This window comes from Cryptotermes secundus, unplaced genomic scaffold (assembly GCF_002891405.2).
Source record: "Cryptotermes secundus unplaced genomic scaffold, Csec_1.0 scaffold1314, whole genome shotgun sequence".
NCBI classification, from domain to species: Eukaryota; Metazoa; Arthropoda; class Insecta; order Blattodea; family Kalotermitidae; genus Cryptotermes; species Cryptotermes secundus.
In genome coordinates this window covers 214,615-235,219 of record NW_019720589.1, presented here as the reverse complement: position 1 = coordinate 235,219, position 20,605 = coordinate 214,615, and the positions used below count along the sequence as shown (strand labels likewise).

The 20,605-nt window shown below is 36.2% G+C and overlaps 2 protein-coding genes across 6 annotated transcripts in view; one reads left to right on the top strand and one right to left on the bottom strand.

The window, feature by feature from the left end:
- Positions 1 to 5,966: 5,966 nt before the first annotated feature.
- On the bottom strand, positions 5,967 to 9,428 carry LOC111870079 (ras-related protein Rab-35). Its single transcript, XM_023862065.2, has 6 exons — positions 9,189 to 9,428; positions 8,870 to 9,044; positions 8,667 to 8,791; positions 8,452 to 8,576; positions 7,694 to 7,845; positions 5,967 to 6,335 (listed from the first exon to the last, which is right to left on the bottom strand). The coding sequence occupies exons 1-5, from the start codon at positions 9,238 to 9,240 to the stop codon at positions 7,717 to 7,719; spliced, it is 606 nt and encodes a 201-aa protein (XP_023717833.1). The 5' UTR covers positions 9,241 to 9,428; the 3' UTR covers positions 5,967 to 6,335; positions 7,694 to 7,716.
- An 86-nt stretch (positions 9,429 to 9,514) lies between these two features.
- The window catches only part of LOC111870117 (protein ABHD11), a 13,598-nt gene continuing 2,507 nt past the window's right edge, over positions 9,515 to 20,605 (top strand). Inside the window, exons 1-7 of one of the 5 annotated variants that reach the window (XR_002843799.2) lie at positions 9,515 to 9,788; positions 9,913 to 10,069; positions 10,164 to 10,337; positions 13,851 to 14,024; positions 14,173 to 14,357; positions 15,871 to 16,023; positions 16,262 to 16,329. Coding sequence is in view for 4 of the 5 variants with exons in the window: in XM_023862144.2 (XP_023717912.1) it covers positions 9,643 to 9,788; positions 9,913 to 10,069; positions 10,164 to 10,337; positions 13,851 to 14,024; positions 14,173 to 14,357; positions 16,262 to 16,421 (996 nt within the window). In the remaining variant the exon portion in view is untranslated. Of the gene's footprint in view, positions 9,789 to 9,912; positions 10,070 to 10,163; positions 10,338 to 13,850; positions 14,025 to 14,172; positions 14,358 to 15,870; positions 16,644 to 20,605 lie in introns of those variants that run through there. The other 4 variants (XM_023862144.2, XM_023862153.2, XM_023862166.2 and 1 more) reach the window with 4 other exon arrangements.

The following is a 20,605-nucleotide window of genomic DNA, read 5'->3' as shown; positions in this document are numbered from 1 at the left end:
TGGGGTGGGACTGCGTGAATAGTGCAAGAGGACGCGGCAGGTTGTTAACTGCATTCCTTTCCTAGAATCTCGTCTAACAGGACCTCACATTGTCTACTTACCCTATAGTGTTCCTGCCTAAACCCAGAGAAGTGCAGTAGCAAAAACATGGCAATGAAAAGGAAAGTTTTAAGCATTGAAGAGAAAGTTGAAGTGATTCGTGAAATAGAAAATGGAAGGAAAAAAGCTGATGTATGCCGCGAATTTGGTTTGGTGAATTCTACAGTACAACGATATGGAGAATCCATATTAATTCCACGTTAATGTTACGTTAGTCTGTACTTAACTACGTATTTCACTAAAAAATGCAACATCTTAAATCGGTTTTTGGTAGATTTTTATGTGACTAACATAAGGCTACTGTGGAAGTGCCCATTTCGGTTACGACACTATTTTTAGGTCCCTTTGATGACGTTATAACCAAGTTCTACTGTATATATATATATATAATTAGGGCTCTGGACATACTATAAATCTACTATCCACTTAACAAAATCCATTTGACCACTGGCTTGAAGCATATTTCATACAAATAACGTTAAAGGGGATTCTGTATTTCAGCATCCCGTTGCAATGGACGCAAAGTGTTGCAATTTTGACGGAAGATAGACAATGGACGCTAAGTTAAAGGGGATATTTAAAAAACTATACTAAATGTTGAACGTTGTAATCAGAAAACATGTAATATATTATTTATTTTCTGCATCTTACACATGACTATTTATTTATTAAATTTTAATATATTCTGACTGAAGTTTAAAAATATACTTGCTACTGGTCCCTGTTACTCATCTGTAACAAGTAGCAAGCATCTTTCTCAAACCCTGCAAATTTTTGGATTACATTTTTGAAGGGTATAACTTAAGAAAATAATGGTGATGTATTTCATGTAATGGAAAATATTTATTCCTGCAAACTTTGGGATAAGGTTCTTGCATTCAAAATAGGTGATACGAGTAAATAACTGATCAGATGTACTACTTATGAAAAAGTTAATATGTAAACTCTACAACAGTGTTTCTCAACTGCCGGGCCGCAGCCTGGCATCAATCATATAGGGCCCTTGTCTTACAAAAAAAGAATTACTGGGCCATGGTCTGACAAAGGTTGAGAACCACTGCTCTACAACACAATTATTCCAAATTTTATAGGTTTCAATATGAAAATAATGTTCCTATACCTATAAGGTGCACTCACATTATGGCAGATATAGTATTTCGAGGGAAAGGGAAAATGTTTGATATTTGGATCCCAATACCCCACATCAAAGACTACACTAGTCAGAAAAGCCTGCATAAAGAGAATTTAACTAACAAATTTTCCTTTCAATTATTTTTTAAATTAAACTTGAATGCACTATTCAGAACAAAGTATATTGTACTGTCAATTGGAAAATATCTGACAGAGCACTGTAATTTTGGAATAAGACAATGGCACAAAGATGCCTTTAAAAAACCAAGTACCAAATGAATGAAATTATACAGAACCTGTCATCCATACAGTTGATCTTTCTGTTTAACCAATATTAAATCTTTATACCAAGTCTGAATTGAAGCACCAATGTGTTTTGAGAACAGAGATTGTTTATATAAATTTTCAACAAATGGTTTTTAATCAGTGAAATACGGATTACATGTTCTGGTTAGTGGTGAATGCCATCCTTGGACTCTTACATGAATATATGTAAAAGTATTTCACTGTATTAAGGATGACCCACCTGCATCTACAACATAAAGAAGTGCTGTGTGTATAAAATTGGGTAAAATTTGTTAAAATTATTAAACAACATTTACACTTATATGATAATGCTCACAATACAACACCGTACATTTTATGTTAATGGTATTTGTATCCCAGTTTTGCTTCTGTGATGCTGGATGTGAACAGTGGTGTTATGGTGATTTTGAAGTTCTCTGTGTAGTGCCTGGGGATAAACCAATGTGGCATTCACCACATGTCAAATTATGTAACCAATATCTGATATATTAAAAGCTGTTTGATGGAAACAAATATAAACAATCTCCTTAGTTAAAAATGTCCAGTCCTAAGACCCGTAACTACAAAGCTGAATAAAAGTTGCATACAGAGTGCAATACATCAAAACACAATTAACGGTATTCCCATTTTTAAAATGAAATCTAAAACAATTACTGCATTCCTGATGTAAACCTGCATCTTATGTAATGATTCAACTATCAAAAAATCAAGTCAACAAGTTTATAACCTTTTCCCATTTCCATTACAGAAAATGATTTCTTAGGTTTAATTTTCATGTATTCATCTGACAGTGAACCACACTTTTAAATGCTGGACTGAGTCAACAAAGGATCATAAAAGGGTAGGCACCAACAACTGTCGTGAACAGTGTCACTATTACTTAAGTGTCTTGCTCAGGTAAAATATCTAAGACTGTACTCTTGCAAATATTATGTAGCAGTATACCTCAAATAACATTAACACCTATTTTAACTGTACTAGTATGTTATTCTAGAGATTGTATTAGACAATCATTTAACATTTTTTTTTAATTTTTAGCAATGTTATATTGAGACTATATAGTGTCAGCTGGTAGGATGATTGATGAATAATGAACTGGAAAGGATTTGGAAAGAAATGATCATGGTCTATTCGGGGTATTATCCCAACATGTCTGCAGGGACTGTGGAAAACCACAAAACCTCAGTCATGATAACTGGGTCCTGGTCAAGATTTAAACTGAATGCCTCTTAAGCATAATGGTGGTTCCACTATATTTAATTTTTCCTCTTTATAGGTAGAACTGCAGACTGCCTCTGTGATCCAGTGGTCAGAGTTTCTGGCTACAGATCCAGAGGTCCCGGGTTCGATTCCCGGTGCTACCAGATTTTCTGTGAAGTAGTGGGTCTGGAATGGGGTCCACTTGTGAGGACAGCTGACGAGCTATTTCAGGGAAATAGCGGCTCTGGTCTAGAAAACCGAGATTAACGGCCATGGGGATCCATTGTGCTGACCACGTGACACCTTTCATCCGCTTAAGTTGGCATTTACTTCGCTGATAAGTGGCGGTCACTCTGTCAGTATAGTTTGCTTGTGGACTACAGGCCGCAGAGTTTTTTTATACAGAATTGCTGCAGGATTTGTAAAAATCTTTGCCTCTATTTGTGTTCTGTTTTCAGTTTGATAAATTTCAGAAGTTACTGCATCTGGAAAGAAGCCATACCAGCTGGTGAAGCCAATACCTGCAAACTTGTTTTTAAAAACTAACAGTTCATGCATGCTGTGATGTAGAATAGTTTATGTGCATACAATCAGTGCTCAGTAACTGTTTATCATCATCCTGTATGTAATGTATTTCTAGTGAACTGAAGAGTACAGTCATCTCATTAACCTGTGTTTAGGGAATCCCTGTTTAGGCAGCTCACTTCTTTGTTCTAATTTTATTTTTACATCGAATGACCATACTGGATTCATACAAACACATTTTAATTGACAACACACCATGCACGAAGATCAAAGACATACAGACATTACTTTATGCAACACCTGGAATTTGTTAAGGGACAGAACAGAAAGGTCATTAAACTTACTGATACTTCACTTCTGTAACTTGCATCTCCATAATGAACTCTGTTCATATCAGGGCTCTTCCATGGAAGAATGATTTACACCACTGAGAACAAGCATTAACAGATTAGTTTATTTTTGTATCTCAGATAATGCTCACTAGGTACAGTGACACATGCTCTAAGTCAGGGCTGTCGAAGTTCAAACCACAAAGGGGATACATTATACATTAGATTAACTACCAGCAGTTCACATAAAAAGAATATTTTTTTTTCTAATATACTGATATAAACATCTGCCCTACAATGACCAGATTTATGAAGATCAAGCATATGAATACGAACTGGGCCCATAAAGTTAAAAAAATATTTAAATTAAACGTTGTAAGGTTTATGGTGCCTAAGATCAGCTGCAGCTTTCCTAGACTGTACTCATACTGCAGATTATCATGGATTCATATTAATGCCATGCTTTTTAAAGTTATATACTAGATGTGATGTGAAATCAAACATGGACTATTTAGTAAGCACCTGTAAAGTTTTTCAGTGAGGTTTGCCACCATTTGAAAGAGAAGTGAAGTGCTAACACGTATTTTGGGGAATGGAAAGATAACCTCACAAGCCGCACAAATCCAGCTGGCGGATTGCATGTTATCAGTTGCACAGCCCTGCTTGAGATCCTAGACTTATGGTATTTATCTTATAATTCAGAATGATTTTTAATTTAAATTTAATACTATGTAATGGATATTTAATACAGATCTTAATGATTCTAAGTTGGAAAGTAAATTTTTTTAAGAGAACAGCACAGTATATTTTACACTCATATACTTACACTTTCTTTCCCAAAACTGTTAGAATTTGCATTCCAATACATGTGAGAAGGTGAAAATTATCTACAAATGCAGGAAAGAGAATGAAATACGCAGAATGACACACAACATATTGTTGATTTCATACTGAATTTGAAAGTCATAGAAGTTCAATGATTGTATCATGCCAGTTATAAAAAGTGTTTTTCTATGGGTGTATGTTGCTCTCTTTTTATACATATCTAAATACCTGAACTTCTGTCATCCATGTAAACCAATGTGTACTGTAAGTGTATAATGCGAGATATGAGGTTCTTGTGGTACTATGAAGATTACTGCCCTCTGGACGTGATGCCATGCGGTTCTGCAGAAGGGACCCGTCTACTAGACTATTTGAGGTGTAATATCCCAGAAGACAGTAATTTCTTACTTCTATATGTCTAACATTACCATTCACACCCTGCTGTAACAGATTCTTGAATGCACCTATTTACATCATTATGAACCGATAAGACATGAACTGTCTGAGACAGTAATATTCTGGATGTCGAAAATACAAATGCAGATATTCTAGTTTAAGGTGTGCACTTACAGTTATTTGCTTCAAAGGCTTGCTCTCTTTATGTACACATTTGAACATCACACCACTGATTCAAATTCTAGATGCCATGGAAGACTGAATATTTCAAAGCCATTAAGTTCAATGCCATGGCAGATTTTAACACAGAAAAAACTTGAATTTTTAATTCAAAATACACAGCTCATTTGTCTCCCACTGACAAAAATTCATAATTCAGATGATTAATATTCTGTTTGTATTATAATTAAAGGGCAGTAAAAAATTGTTCTACTACTTTCTGACACCTATTCTAAAAGCAAAATGGAACAAGATTATTCTGCAGGCAACTTACATTGTATCATGATATTATCCTTCTGAATACAAAACCTTCATCCCCACAGAGTTTTGAAACTTGATGATCTGTGTATTATTTTGTATGAACATGTTTTACAACTTCAACAAATGATACAAGGATGTTTCAAATACAGTCAGATGTCCATGCGAAAGAAACTCTAGAAATCTGTATCATGGACTAAACAATTTTCCACAATTTCTAGAAGCAACATATACATTTTAATTACATAATCCACAAAGACTACTGCAGTCCTGCAGTATATATACATGTATATTTTTTGTGTAAATTATTTCTTCCAAATTATACATGCAGTATGCATTCAACATTCTTGTAAGTTAATGAAGTAATCATCATTTTGTTTCTGAATACAGTTGTTAATGTACTGAATTTTGTTTAACCTCATTCTGGAAGCACAAACTTTCAAAAGCAACTGTTTAATCATTAAATTTTATGTGTACTATATGTCATTACTGTTCAAATGTATTTTACAATTTATAATCCTCTGATGTGCTTTAAATGTAAGTCCACTGGAATTCAATCAGCATATTATGTCTGTTTCTTAAAGGAACTTATAAACAGGAATACCCCCTCCCCTCAGTTCCACAGTCTAAACCCTCTGAACTGGCATGTTGCTGAATTCATCAACTGTGCTTTCCTTACACAGTCTTACAGTGCTCTGAATTTATTGTCTTTATAAACTCTTCTGCTATTTAGCAATGCGCAGAAATGATGCCACAGTAATGTGCCTATTATGTCAATATTAATCGTCCAAATCCACTGGATTCAACTGTTACACAATGGGCACTCCTGTTAAACTGGTGATTCAAAGAACAGGGTTTAAAAAGATAGACATGAAACACGATGTGTAAGCTGTCTGGTCTTCATTCCAGAACACTACGATGATCAGCAAACAATGGCAAGTTTCTTCATGCCCTTGCTCAGACACCACAATGGCAAAATTCTTGACTGCAGTTTACACCTGCTATATACTTGTTTCTTCTTCTATACTGGGACAAAATTGCTAACACCTACAAAACAAATTAAGAAAACAACTGAAGAAATGAGCAAGTAATTAATAAAAAATTATAGTTGGTAAAGAATTTTCATTACTAAACCACGATGCAGGGTCCTGCTTGAGCGCCTCAACTAGTCAAGAAATTTCCTGCTTTTTATTGCATCACAAAGTTCACTACCATATTCACAAATGCCTGCAACTGGGCCATATTGTCACACCATATTTCAGATCTGCTTCAATACTATCTTACACGCTATGCCTCTCTTCTCATGTCTTAAATGTCAAGGCTTATTTTTTCAAAATTAGAAGAGAACTGTATGAATTTAACAAGTTTGTCCTTGGGAAGGGGCAACACTCCAGTGGATTATTACACATGTTTAATGTCCTTATGCTTAGGAGAGCCAGTGTGGCTCTATTAGTATAGTGATTATGTTATGGGCTGGACAACTGGAGAATCAATGTTTGATTTGTGTGTGTGTGTGTGTATGGGACAAAGACTTTCTTCTTCATCAGTGTCCAGGACAGTTCTGTGGCCCACCCAATTTCTTAACTAATGGGTCCTGCAGGCACTCTCTCCAGGTGCAAGGTGATCTAGAGATGAAGCTGATCACTTACCTCCATCCAGTGTTGAGGTTAAGAATTCATGGAGCTATACCTCCACTTCACCATACATCCTTAAAGCCTGGTATTTAATTAAAAACAGACTTTACTTATCATGCTTTGTGTCACCCAATTCAAATGCGAGTTCAGATGCAAATATTGGGCATCTGAAGCAAAACATGACATAGCAGAGTGAGGAGGTGCTTGGATACAGGATTATATATGGTACTCAACTTAACGGAACAATTTATCACAGTTATGTGAAAGATATATGATGAGAACTTTATCTATGCTTAATTAGTCGGGGTAGCTCAGTCAGTATAGCAACAAGCTACAGGCTGGACAGCTGGGGCAAGAATTTTCTCTTCTCTATGGCATCTATACTGGCCTTTAAGGCCCACCCAGTCTACTATCCACTGGGTACCAGGGATATCTCCCTGGTCTTAAAGTGGCCAAGGTGTGAAGCTGATCACTCACTTCCATCTGGTGCAGAGGTCAAGAATGGTGGAGGTATATATCCACTCTCCCATACGTCTTCATGGCACAGTAATTGGATTCCATAAATTCAAGATGCAACTTCAGAAAATTCATCAATAATGTTTAAGCTTCCGACTTCTCTTTGATAAGGAAGACTCATAGGAATGTCATATTGCACAGTTTTACTTCATGTACTCTCTGATTATATATGAATGTGGAAAATATGAATAAAGTTCTATTTGCACCTGTATAAACAAATTTTATGATGTTCAGATAATTAATAATGTCACGCACCTTGAGGTAGGTGCCTGCAAGTGTTAACAACATTTCCTCTTGTTCTGTTTAGGTCCTTTGCGAAGATTTACTGTGTCATTATTCTGAATAGCTTGCCTCTCTTTCCGTTCCTTTTTTGTTCTCAAGACTTGTCTTGTTATTGCCATAAACATCTGAGAATTAGAAAAAGCATATTATTACTCTGTGGAACACTACTGTGAAAAAAATGTGAAAACAACACACTGATCCAAAGGATTACAAATACATAATACAGCAACATATAAACTGATACATGAACCTTACAACCCATTTCGCCTGAAAGGAAAATTTCTTGCATATTACATTTGCTATAAAACACAAGTAAGTAAAAAAAGTAAAGTAAAGCTATCCCTGTAACAGGCTGTGAAGGCCCATTCGGTTGTGAGATGTTGAGGATCCCACATTATCTAGACAATTGGTTCAAAGATGGCGGTAAGGTTGTCAGCCTTACGTGCCGGCTGTGCTTTACTCCCCAGGAAAATTATTTAATTAATTCCTGGTACTCATTTCTGTTAGAGGCTGAGTCGACCCCAGGGGCACAGTGTGGCCGGAAGGATTAGGTAAATTGAAAAAAAAAAAAAAATCCATTGACCTCATTAGGACCTGAACCTGTGACTTTCCAGCTTGTAGCATAGTGCCTCAACCATGCTACTGCGTGCCCCCACACAATACAAGTTCTAAAGAAAAAGAAACATTCCACAATTTAAGTCACAAACTTAAAATATGTTGATGCTATATACCTCTTCAACATTTATGTTATCCTTTGCACTGGTTTCAAATAACTGAATCCCCATCTGGTCTGCAAATCGCTGGGCATCCTCTGTCAATACTACTTTCCTGTCAGGTGCATCATTTTTGTTTCCAACTGTAATAAATTAATATTTAAGTATTTTATGCATATTTGTTGATTAATGGTACAGTATCATGATAACGTGTACATGTGGTATATACACACCCAATATCCTGTTGACAACATCACAGTTTTGTTCTATCTCATGTAACCACCTTTTAACATTTGCAAACGAATCGCCACTTGTTACATCATAAACGACGATAACTCCGTGTGTCCCTCTGTAATATCTATAAAAGAGGAAGTATTTCAGATTAAGAGTTCACATAATGGAATGAGAATCTGAACAACTATATACAGACACTTACGTTGAGGTTATGGTGCGGAACCTCTCCTGTCCTGCAGTGTCCCAAATTTGAAGCTTGACTTTTTCTCCTTCTATTTCAATAGTTCGTATTTTGAAGTCAACACCAATCGTTGTTATGTAGCTTCCAGAAAATGTGTTGTCTGCGAATCGCAGCAGTAAAGAACTCTTCCCAACTCCTGTTTTAAAATAAATCGGGTACGCTTAAAGTCAATAACGCAATTAAAAACTCTGCGGTTAGAAGTAACCTGTGGAGAAACCACTTCACTAACTTTGTAGGTTAAAAGGCATATACAGCAATAAACTGTTCTGGCAGTACTTACCACTGTCACCTATTATAAGTAATTTGAAGAGATGATCGTATTCTCTGGCCATATTTACTATCCGTTTGGCTGTAAAGAGCGCTGTGAAAGTACGAGTAAATACTAATTTACGTCACCACTCCTGGTATATAATTTAAAGTAACAGTCTGTACGAAGCCACAAGTGATTCATCCATATTATGTCCAAAAACCAGTACCACAAACTTTCACACGGATGCCGATCTTTGATCTTGTGCAGTGAAACTTCATTCTATGTTTGCCAACATACTGAAATTACAGGAAACGCAATAGCGAACTTTATGCCTTAAAGTCGTAATGTTGGTAGGGTGTTTGATTGTGTCTTCCGTCGAAATTCATTTTCGGAGGCGATGAAAATGAAAGTAATTCATGAAAGAAGTTTAGTGTTATATATTTAATTATATGTACTTCAGAATTGAGAAGGAAGACATTGAACGATGATAAGAAAAGCAGTTTTCTCAAATATGGCCTTTACATTTATTTTAAAAACGAGTCCCAACGTAACTCGTTTAATGGGTTCAAGAGAGCAAATTGTGTTACCACAAGGTGAAGGATCGGATGGTTCCATAAAAATAGGAAACAGGTATCATTATTGAGTATAACGATATAGAATTTTATAAGGTAGTTGAGTGCAATGATCGTAACGTCAATCTGTATTTCAAGTTTCATGATCACATTAGTTGAACTTAACAGAAGTCCTTTCACAGCATTGAACCTGTAAAAATGGCATATACATCTTATGAATCAACAAAGCCATCATTCATACCAACAGATTGCCCTGTTATCATAATGCATGGTTTACTTGGCTCGAAGGCAAATTGGAATGCCATATCAAAGATTTTGCACAGTAACACTAAGAGAAAGGTGAGCTTTTATGCCCCACTTTGTTGAACTATATGCTTATATGTGGCATGTTTCCTTGTTTATCACATTTAATTATTGTCCATGAATTTTTCAGGTCCTTGCAGTGGATGCTCGTAATCATGGAGACAGTCCACATACTACTGAGCTGACATACAACCACCTAGTAGAAGACTTAAGAGCGTTAATGATTGATCTTGCTATTGAACGAGCAACGCTCATTGGCCACAGCATGGGTGGACGAGCTATGATGCTTATGGCCCACAGATATGTGTGTTAATAATTATGAACTAATCATTTAGAACTGTGGGAACTGCCCACATTCAAGCAATGACGCTTGCGTTGTCACACTTGCTTGAATGTGGGCAGTTCCCACAGAACTCTAGTTCTAGATCCAGCGATCATATTAAATGATATTTTTAAAATCATGTCTGAAATATGGTTAATTCATTCCTCTGTTCATTCTGCTGACAGTTACTAGTTTATGAGGCATCTTGCCTTTAAGTTTCAGACTAAAGAAATGACAGACATTTAAAATCACATTCAGTAGCATATCTTCATGGTGCTGCAATCTACATGTTTCACAGATGGATTGCAAGTTGTACATTCATAAGGAATAAGCATGCATATAAATTTTTGTTTGGCTATTTTGGGATGCAGCATTGTACACAACCTAGGTATTATTTTGCAATACCGTCATCACAAGTACTTGCCACTGAATCCGAGGTGTCTTTACAGGTACCATATCTTACCTGTTACTGAAAAAAACTTTGTGGCTTTAGTCTGCAAGCGAACTATACTGACCAAGCAATCTCTGCTTGTCGGTGAACTTAGTGCCAACTTTAGCAGATAGAGGGTGTCATGTGGTTAGCGCTACAAATCCCCCATGGCTATTAATTTCATTTTTTTTAGACCGGAGCCACTGCTTGTCAATTTAGGTAGCTTCTCAGTTATCCTCACAAGGCTGAGTGGACCCCATTCCAGACCCACTACTACTCAGAAAATCTGGTAGCACCAGGAATGTAGCCTGGGACCTCTTGATCTGTAGCCAGGAACTCTGACCACTAGACCACAGAGGCAGTCACCTGTTACTTAATATGTGTTGATTTTAAGGTTACTAGCTTTGTCGAACTATGCTAACATGCCAGATGAACTAGTTGTCATGTTGTAAAGTTATACCACAAATTATAATTTGTACAGTTCAATAAATAAATGCATTTGAAGTGTAAAGTATAGCGTAGCTCATTACATTGTCAATTATCATCTAAGTACAGGTACCCAAAATGAACATAGCCAGTAAATTGAATAACTTCACTCTCATTGGAGATACAAGCAAGCTCTTTGAGGTGAAAAGGGTAAACACCAAATATTATGTCAGGGCAGTAGATCTTGACATGTGCTTCCCTTGTGGCACAGCAGACATCTTACCAATGTTCCATCCATGGCCAGGTGTTTAACATCTCCACAGCTATAGACGTTACTGCCAATAAAGAAACGTGAAGATTTATGCAAGCGGTTTGTGGTGAAAAGTATAAGAGCTCACCAATGTTGTTCTTGTGATAGTTGGTAATGGCACTTTATATCTGCAGTAGGTGTTTGTGCAAAATGGCATCATTCATGCCACAAGGGAAAGTTTAGTGCTGTTACTAGCTGGTAGAATTTAAGTTTCCTGTGACTGTTCAGAGAAAGTTTCGCCAGACGTACAGCCTTGGTGCACCAAACAGACATACAATTGATAATTGGCACCAACACTTGATATGCCACAGGACTTTCATGTGTCTGGTAGACCATGGATGCCACCTGTACAAGTTGAAGCCATTCAGGAGGCTTTCCAGTGCAGTCTGTATCGTGAGCAAACCATAATAGCAAGTTCCTTGTGCTCCAGTCCATGGTTTTATGCAAGCAGCTACAACTCAAGGCATACAAATTGCAATTATGTCAGAAAGTGGACATAAATAACTTTCCACAGCACTAGGACTTTGCAGCGAACACTTTTTCTTGGACAGACAGTGACAGTGACAGAGACTACCCCAGTTGAGTGTACTTCAGTGACTTAATTACGTTTTACATCTAGGTAAAGTTAATGGCCATGGTTGTTGCATCTGGGGATATCAGAATCCTCATGATATGAGGGAACATGAATGCGATAGCCCAGAATTGAATGTTCGGTTCATATGAACTAGTGCAGGAGTGATCAGACCATTTTTCTTGCATGAAGAGACAATGATAGGTGCTGTGTACCTTGGCATGCTAAAGAACTGTGCTGTGTCATACCTACATTACTCATTATTGTGACATGCACAAGTATAACACTAAAGGAAAACAGGATTTGTATGTACAAACATGCAACACTATTTGTTGCAAAATAAGTGTAATTAACATGGGAATTAAAATACATAAATGCTTGCCCCCCGAAATAAAAAGAGTAGAAAATGTTAAAGTTTTTAAAAAAATAAATGAAAAAGTTATTTATTATAAAACTTTTTTTATTCTCTGCAGGATTTTTTTAAAAACAATGATGGATGGTGGTTTGGTGTCTCGGGTTGGTTCTGATGTGTGGTTGTATATAGATTATATAAGTGTATGCATTGCTTTGTATTGGATTGTTGGGGATGTCGTCCTCAGTTGGTAGCTTGAGCAGGAGGACAGTGGTCCTAAGATGATTGATTGTATTCAGTCTTGTGTATCATTTTGTACATTTGTAAGAGTTGTTGACTTGTAGTGTTTTAGACGGCTTAAACTGACTTGTCCAATTGTACTTGTGTAACAGTTTATGGCTGTAAATAAATTATGAATTACGTGGTGGTTATATCTTCCGGCAGGATTGGGTATCATCATGTTTGTAGACACCTGTCACTGAATTCGTCATTGAGCAACTCACAGGAATGTGGATCAATTGAGGTGGTTCCATTCCATCTCTTTGACTTTCGTCTGTGGGGATAAATCAGAGATGTGTATTTGACCTAAGTCAATAACCTGCTTAATCTGTGCTATAGGATCATCAGTGCAGTAGTATCTGTAACTCTGAAGATATTAAGAAGCACCTGGACAGAGAATATCAGTTGGTTGTCTGCAATGTCACAAGGGGGGTACATGTTGAGATCTGCTGACATGACAGAATATTTGGTGAGGTTTTACAATTTCACCTCAAACAACTTGCATGCATTTTCATTGGGAGTGAAGTTATTCAGTATCTTTATCGGCTTTGTGTATCTAGTTTACTTCATTATATTAAATACATGTTGAATCCCCACATGTTTCAGCCATATAAGACCCTTTTTAAGGTGTGTACCATATTAAAGGAAACTTTACATTTCATACTTCTAAAAATAAATGATTCAGAATGTCTGAGTCATAAATTTCTTACAAGAGATTAAAACTAATATTATGAAAAATTCATTGGTATAGGTTTTTAGTGTAATTTTGTTGATCATGGTGTGTCGTGCTATGTTTTATTGTTGCTGTCACACACCCATTTCTTTCGTATCTGTAAATAGTAACATCAAGTTTAAAGTGATTTTTTTTAATTTATAACATCTTTTAGATTTAAGGATTAATTTGAAATGAATAAAGTGCATGTGAGATAAGCATTCTCATGTTATGTTGAAAAAGTAAGATTATTCAGTACTAGATTCATCTCTGTAAATTTACATCTGCACAGAAGTGCCCTCTCAATTGGACTGCGTTCTGGTGTGATTGTTAGTAGTTTGTTATATTCACATATATGTACAATTATAAGAGACAACATGATTATATGGTAAACTGGAAGCAATTGTGTTTTCAGCCAGAATTGGTGGAAAAGTTAGTTGTTGTTGACATCTCTCCAGTTGCTGTTAGTCCTGGTTTGTTCACCATGCCTAAGTATTTTGAAGCAATGATGTCAGTGAAGCTTGTTAAAAATATTCCATTGTCAAAGGTTCGCAGAATGGCAGATGAGCAGTTGGCTAAATCTGTGTTGGTAGGTGTTCTGAAAATTATTATACCTGTTTGATAAAGCGCTGTGTTAATTTATAGTAATTATGGTACCATATTTGCCAAACTGAGAATAGTATTGAGGTGTACAGTTCTAAATCATGTGCTAATGATGTATGTTTCTTTTTTAACAGGATTCAGGAACACGCCAATTTTTATTGACAAACTTAGTGGAAGCTGAAGGAGGTCATTACAAATGGAGAGTCAATCTGGATTCTATTACCCGTAATTTTAATAACATTGCTACCTTCCCAACTGTAGGCACTTCTTGTTCAGTTCCTACACTATTCATTGTAGGAGCAAATTCAGATTATGTTAGGTCAGTATATCAATCAAAAGTTAAACTTAACAGTTTAGCTAGTATTGAAATCAGCAGAAATACATGCAGAGAAAATTATAGCTCAGTTTTCCATCAGACAGTACAACTTTTTACTTTAGGTAAGTTTCCATTTGACATGTGTTTCCATTATTTGTGACTATGATTTGACCATAGGGTTCCCTCATTTGATGCCATCCAAAATTGTACAGTTTGACATAGAAACTTATTTCTGATGGTTGAAAACAACAGGTTGTCCACTGTTCAGATGTACTTTGGGGCAGTACGTTATGAAATGTAAGTGTTATTGTAGTAGGTTCATATTTTGGTATTTGACAGCAGAGATTAGATAAGACAAATTTCCTGAGTCTTTGGGGGGGGGGAGAGGGTAGATTTTTTTATCAGGACCAATGATTTGCCTAGAATTCTAAGTAAAAAAGGGGGAACATAGTGAAAGAATGAACTCGGGTGAGGTGATAGTGAATTTGTTGTTATTTTGCAAGTCAGACTTTTCATGTGACATGGATGCTACAGTAGGAGGATTTGTTTGGAGCATTGCCTTGGCAGCTGAAGATGGTAAATGTGAGAGTTAGATATGTACTCAGGAGAAAGGGGTTGAAGAGCATGAGGGGAAGCAGGAAATTTCTTGTGGTAGTCAAAACTGCAATTTACTAATGAGCTCCTGCCTGGAAGATACGCCATGGCAGGATTCAGTCAGGATTTGACTGTAGCTGTAAGCCAGTTGTTTTTTTTTTCCAGCAGGATTCTGGGTAAGTGGCAAGAGTTTTAATTTGAATTGTTTTTTCACCTGCATTGAAATGATGGAGATTGAACTCGGGTAATGCTTGCTACCATTCAGTCCAGGACCTTTTGTCTTCTCGTTTGCTGTCCAAAAACAAAAAAATTAGAATATACAAAACTATAATTTTGCCTGTGGTTCTGTATGAGTGTGAAACTTGGTCTCTGACATTAAGGGGGGAACATAGACTGAGGGTGTTTGAGAACAGTATTGAAGAGAATATTTGGACCAAAAGATATGAAGTGACAGGAGGTTGGAGGAAACCAAGTCAAGGAGGATGAGGTGGACAATATTAAAATGGATCTCAGAGAGATAGTATGGGATGTTATGGATTGGATTGATATGGCTCAGGATAGGGACCAGTGGAGGGCTCTTCTGAACATGGTAATGAACCTTCGGGTTCCATAAAATGCTGGGAAATTCTTGAGTAGCTGCAGAATTGGTGGCTCCTCCAGAAGGGCTCAGCTCCATGAGTGAGTAAGTAAGTAGCCTTGTGGTCATGAATTTTATGAATCAGTGATACTAGTTCCATTCTTCTTTCTCAGAGTATATGTTTTTTAATCTCCTTGTGTTTAAGCCAGAGGATGACAAGAAAACAAGTTTCAATGAGCAGAATTTGCGTACATTCCTGCATGTGTTCAAAGAATGGGGGTGTGAAGTATGGGCTGGATTCATCTGACTCAAGTTAGGGTCCTTGTCTTTCTCTTGTGACTACAGAAACAGACCTCTGGATTCCATGAAAGACAGAACATTTCTTGCCCAGGCAGTGCATATCAGCTTTTCCAGGAGGATTCTGCTGTGTTGAATGAACTGGTATCATATATTAACTTAGTAACTGCAGAATAAGTCAAAGCACCAGTACTGATAAATGTTAGTATGTTTGCTTGATCCATGTGGCAAGGTAATGTTACCTGCACTTAAAGTGCTGCTAACATAAATGGTAATTCTATCTAATTTTAATTACCCAAGTGAACCATTCAGCAGATAATTATCAGGTAATGTAGCAGTATTCATGTAACAGGTATGTAATGTTCTGCATTTATTTTATTAAATGCTTTGTAAATGCTATGTCTGATTAATTATTGATAATGTTCCCTTTATATTACAGATCTGATGTTCATGAAGAAATCAAAAGAATTTTTCCAGCAGCAAAGTTTGTAACTATCCCTGGTGCTGGTCATTGGGTTCATGCAGACAAACCCAATGAATTATTATTAGTAATAAAGGAGTTTATACAAAGCATGGAGAAGCTAGAAGAAAATAATTGAAAATTTTGGAATTCTGTTTTTAGTCATATCTTATTTAGTAGTTTTTCCCAGTGATGTTTTAAAATACTGGCTTTGAAAAGATCTTTGCCTTAAAGAAAATTTACATTGTAATAGTTGAAAGACAGTCATATTATTATTTGAGAAGAAAATGACCTCATATATGCTTTATTCAGATTTTTTTTGCAGTCATGTTTTACATTACTTTCAACAATTGAGACCTCACTAAATTGATAGTACTATAGCAAGAAAAAGAAAATTACTAGAAAAGAAGAAGGTAAAAGTTATTAGCATGAAATATGGAATTAATTAAAAATTTTTCCAAAAATAAAAATATGAATTTGATGACAAATGTAATAAAATTATTTTTAAGCGCCTTTTTCATCAATCTTAACATGAGTCTGCAATGAAGGCAGGCACATAAATTGCTAAAGGAAAATAATATCTGTCTTTAAGTATAGGGTCTTTGGCATACTTTCATTATTTTGGAGATTCTGCAGACTGCATTAACAATTTCATGTCATACATTCATTCATTATATGGCCTATGATGACTGTGATGGGCGTTAGTGGTGTGTGTAATAAGTCTGAGCATGAAGAAAGTCGTCTTCTGGGTTTAGGCACCGTGTATTCTTCGTTTTGGCTGACGTTTCGGAGGAACGTAGCGCCTCCACTTCAGAGCAGTTGAATGGCTTTGAATGCAGCGAGCAGTAGCCGCATTCAAAGCCATTCAACTGCTCTGAAGATGGAGGCGCTACGTTCCTCCGAAACGTCGGCCAAAACGAAGAATACATGGTGCCTAAACCCAGAAGACGACTTTCTTCATTGTCATCGCCGTGAAAACCTCAAAACTTACAAGTTTGAGCATGTTTGCATAAATTGCATATCCTCCATTTTCAACCAAAACCGCATGTTTCTGAGTAGGTGTATTTTGAAGGAAATGTGCGTAAGATAGCTATATTAAATCTAGTTGAGCTGTTAAACTCTGTTTTTACAGCAGAAAAGGTAACTAATCAGCCAACTTTTTTGATTAAAACACATCTTTGAAAATTATACTGAGCCAGTTAAATCCAGTTCATATTGTAACTTGTTTAGAAGATCTGTGAGGTGTGGTCAAAAAGTACAGTGAATGGACATGCCAAAAGAGATAGACTTGAAAGGATTCTGACGATGGTGTATACTGTACTTCTTTTGGCTTATTTTGGACTTCACCCATCGTCCGGTATATAAATGACAAAAAACCACGACGTTTCGGAGACTGGATCTGTCTCCGTCTTCAGGTGGATAGGGAAGGGTAAACCTACTCAATTGGGCCCCTTAGAAAGAGCTAGTCTCAATCACTGGACAAACCTTGATCTGTAGAAACAACCTATGAACAACCGACAACCAGTTCCATCAGTGGGAGGAAGGAATAAAATCGCAGTAAAAACATGATAGAAAATTTGTGCCAAACATGCACTTGTCAACAATGTAAAGAAACAGAAGTATGGGTTATATTCCATGAATTCAGTTAAAAATGAAAGTAAAAAACTGGATAATGCATGCCTAATCTGCGTGGATAAAGAATCGTGCCACCATGGCGACTTCCGGGAATCAGACTAATCCCCGGAAGAAAACTTGCAGGAGTAGTCTGCTTTTACCGGTTCTCACGGTCTCTTCGCTTTGCAGATTTCTTATATTTTTTCTTCTACCCTGAAGATGGAGGCGATACGTTCCTCCGAAACGTCGGTTAACACCACATATACACGGTGCCAAATCCCAGAAGACTGCTTTCTTCAGTTTTTTTTTAAACTTGCAAACTTTATTAGACTCCCCTTAATATCATATCCTTCAGGAATCTCCATAAATATAACTTCCTCAATATCTCCGTTTAAAAACGCGGTACAGACATCAATGTGGTCAGTGTTCCAGTCGTGCTTAGCAGCTAAAGCAAATAACAAAAATTCATCCCCAGTGATCAGACTTTGAAAAAAAAAAACATGAATCTGAATTTGTGTAATCACAGAACTTTTGATATCAACAGGCAGAGTTTTTGTTCTTGTGACAGAAGGTTTAATTTAATTTAATTTTTATTTGGCATTCATAATTGCTAGAATGGTAACACTTGGACAGTTCACATCATTAAATACATCATTCTTGAAATCCTTTTGCCCAAATGCCTAAAGGTGTGGAACAAACTTTGCACTTATGTTTTTTTGTCAATATGAGTTGTAGTGAGCCAAATGAAATGTTCAGAGGGTTAGTAATTTCTTGAATCATAGTCTTTTGGTCATATCATTTTGTTGATTTTTGACACATTTTTGTCTGTTGTTGAAATCAACAGAGGACCTGAGCATTTTTCATCTTCATTTTATTCAGCACCACCATGAAAATGTTCAAACTGCTTTTATACTGTCTTTCAACTCACAGCAGCATCTCCCTAAACCCTGACAAGCATTTCATGGGTTTCTGTAGCTGTCTTGCCCAGTTTAAAACAAAATTTCATGTTGATTCTTTGATTTCCCTGCTCTCCATATCATACAGCAAAGATGTGAAACATATATTCACAGCAGTTTCAGTTAATGATACAGTGAATGGAGTTAGTTGAAACATGAGTTTTTAATGTCTTACTTTGTACAGTGTATTTTCAACTGGACCTTGGGTCACCGTAAATATGCATCTAGTCCAGAGCTGAAGGAAGTAGCTGCAGATTTCGTGTGAGTTAGGAGACAGATAACAGAAGGCATTCTGTGGATATGGATGTGGTTATCAGGGAAGAATTTGGTACTTGGAATTGGCTATCTTAACAAACTTTTGGCTGTGTCAGAACTTAGATCATAGTTTGCCTACTGGGGAAATGTCTGGAACTTAAAGATTTCAAACTGCCAGCCAGTGAATTCCATATGCTTTCTTAATTTAGAATATTGAAAATATAGACAGTTGAGAAGCTTCTACAAAGTTTTTGACCAGGCCTTTGAGTCATTTTGCATCTGGTTTTTAGTTCATCATCAAACTATGTCACTTCACACAGTAATTGCGATAATGAATTTGGAAATTTTATAAGTACCAATCACAGACTGATTGAATTTGCAGTCTAGAATGATGAAAAACTTGCTTAATGATCAGTAAACCAGCAAATATCATACAAACAACAAAAGTGTTACTGAACCGAATTTTACATGCACAGTTCCCAACAGAACAAATGCAATAAGGATTTCAATTTCGCAGCTTATATTGCTCTGTAACTCCACTGATTCAAACAAAGAAACTCTGGTTTTAAAAATAATAAAGCTCACTTACCTTACTGCAAATGAAATGAATTCCCTTATTTCTTTGTTGTGTGCTCAGTAGAATTACCTTTATTGTTCCCTATTCTGCCAATACATTCAATATATTCCTCAAACAGAAATGAGTACTGGGAATCTCCTTGGACTTAAAGTGTGGTCCGGTGTGCAAGGCTATCAGTCTCTTTCCATCTATGTATTGTATTGTATTTTATTTATTGTTAAGTTCAAGAGATCCAAAGATGAATGTAGAACATGTCATTAAATAACAGCACAGAATACATACATAAATATTATACAACTAGCCAGAACAATGAATACAACAATAATAAAAATTATCTATTTATTCATCCACAGTATAAAACATATGAGTATTCAAGAAATGCCTTAATACAACCTTAAGCTTTTTAAAATTATCGGATGTGTTCTTGAGCTCTATGGGCAATTTATTGAATTTTTTTATACCCGCATAATAAACTCCTTTTTGATAAACAGTTAAATTAGCTTGAGATAAATACAAATCTTGTCTTTGTATAGTATCAGTAGTATGAGAATCAATGTTTGATGGAAAAAGAACTTTATTTTACAATACAAATACTAACAATGAAAATATATATTGTGATGCAAGTGATAAAATATTTAACTCTTTAAATATGCTTCTACACAAAACTCTATTGCCATATCCCAACATTGCTCTATAGCCATGAATGTCCCATACATTGTTTGAGGAACTTAGAGCTGACAAAAACAAAATTTGCAACTACAGTAGAACTTGGTTATAACGTCATCAAAGGGACCTAAAAATAGTGTCGTTATAAACGAATGTCGTCGTAACCGAAATGGGCACTTCCACAGTAGCCTTATGTTAGTCACGTAAAAATCTACCAAAAACCGAGTTAAAATGTTGCATTTTTTAGTGAAATAC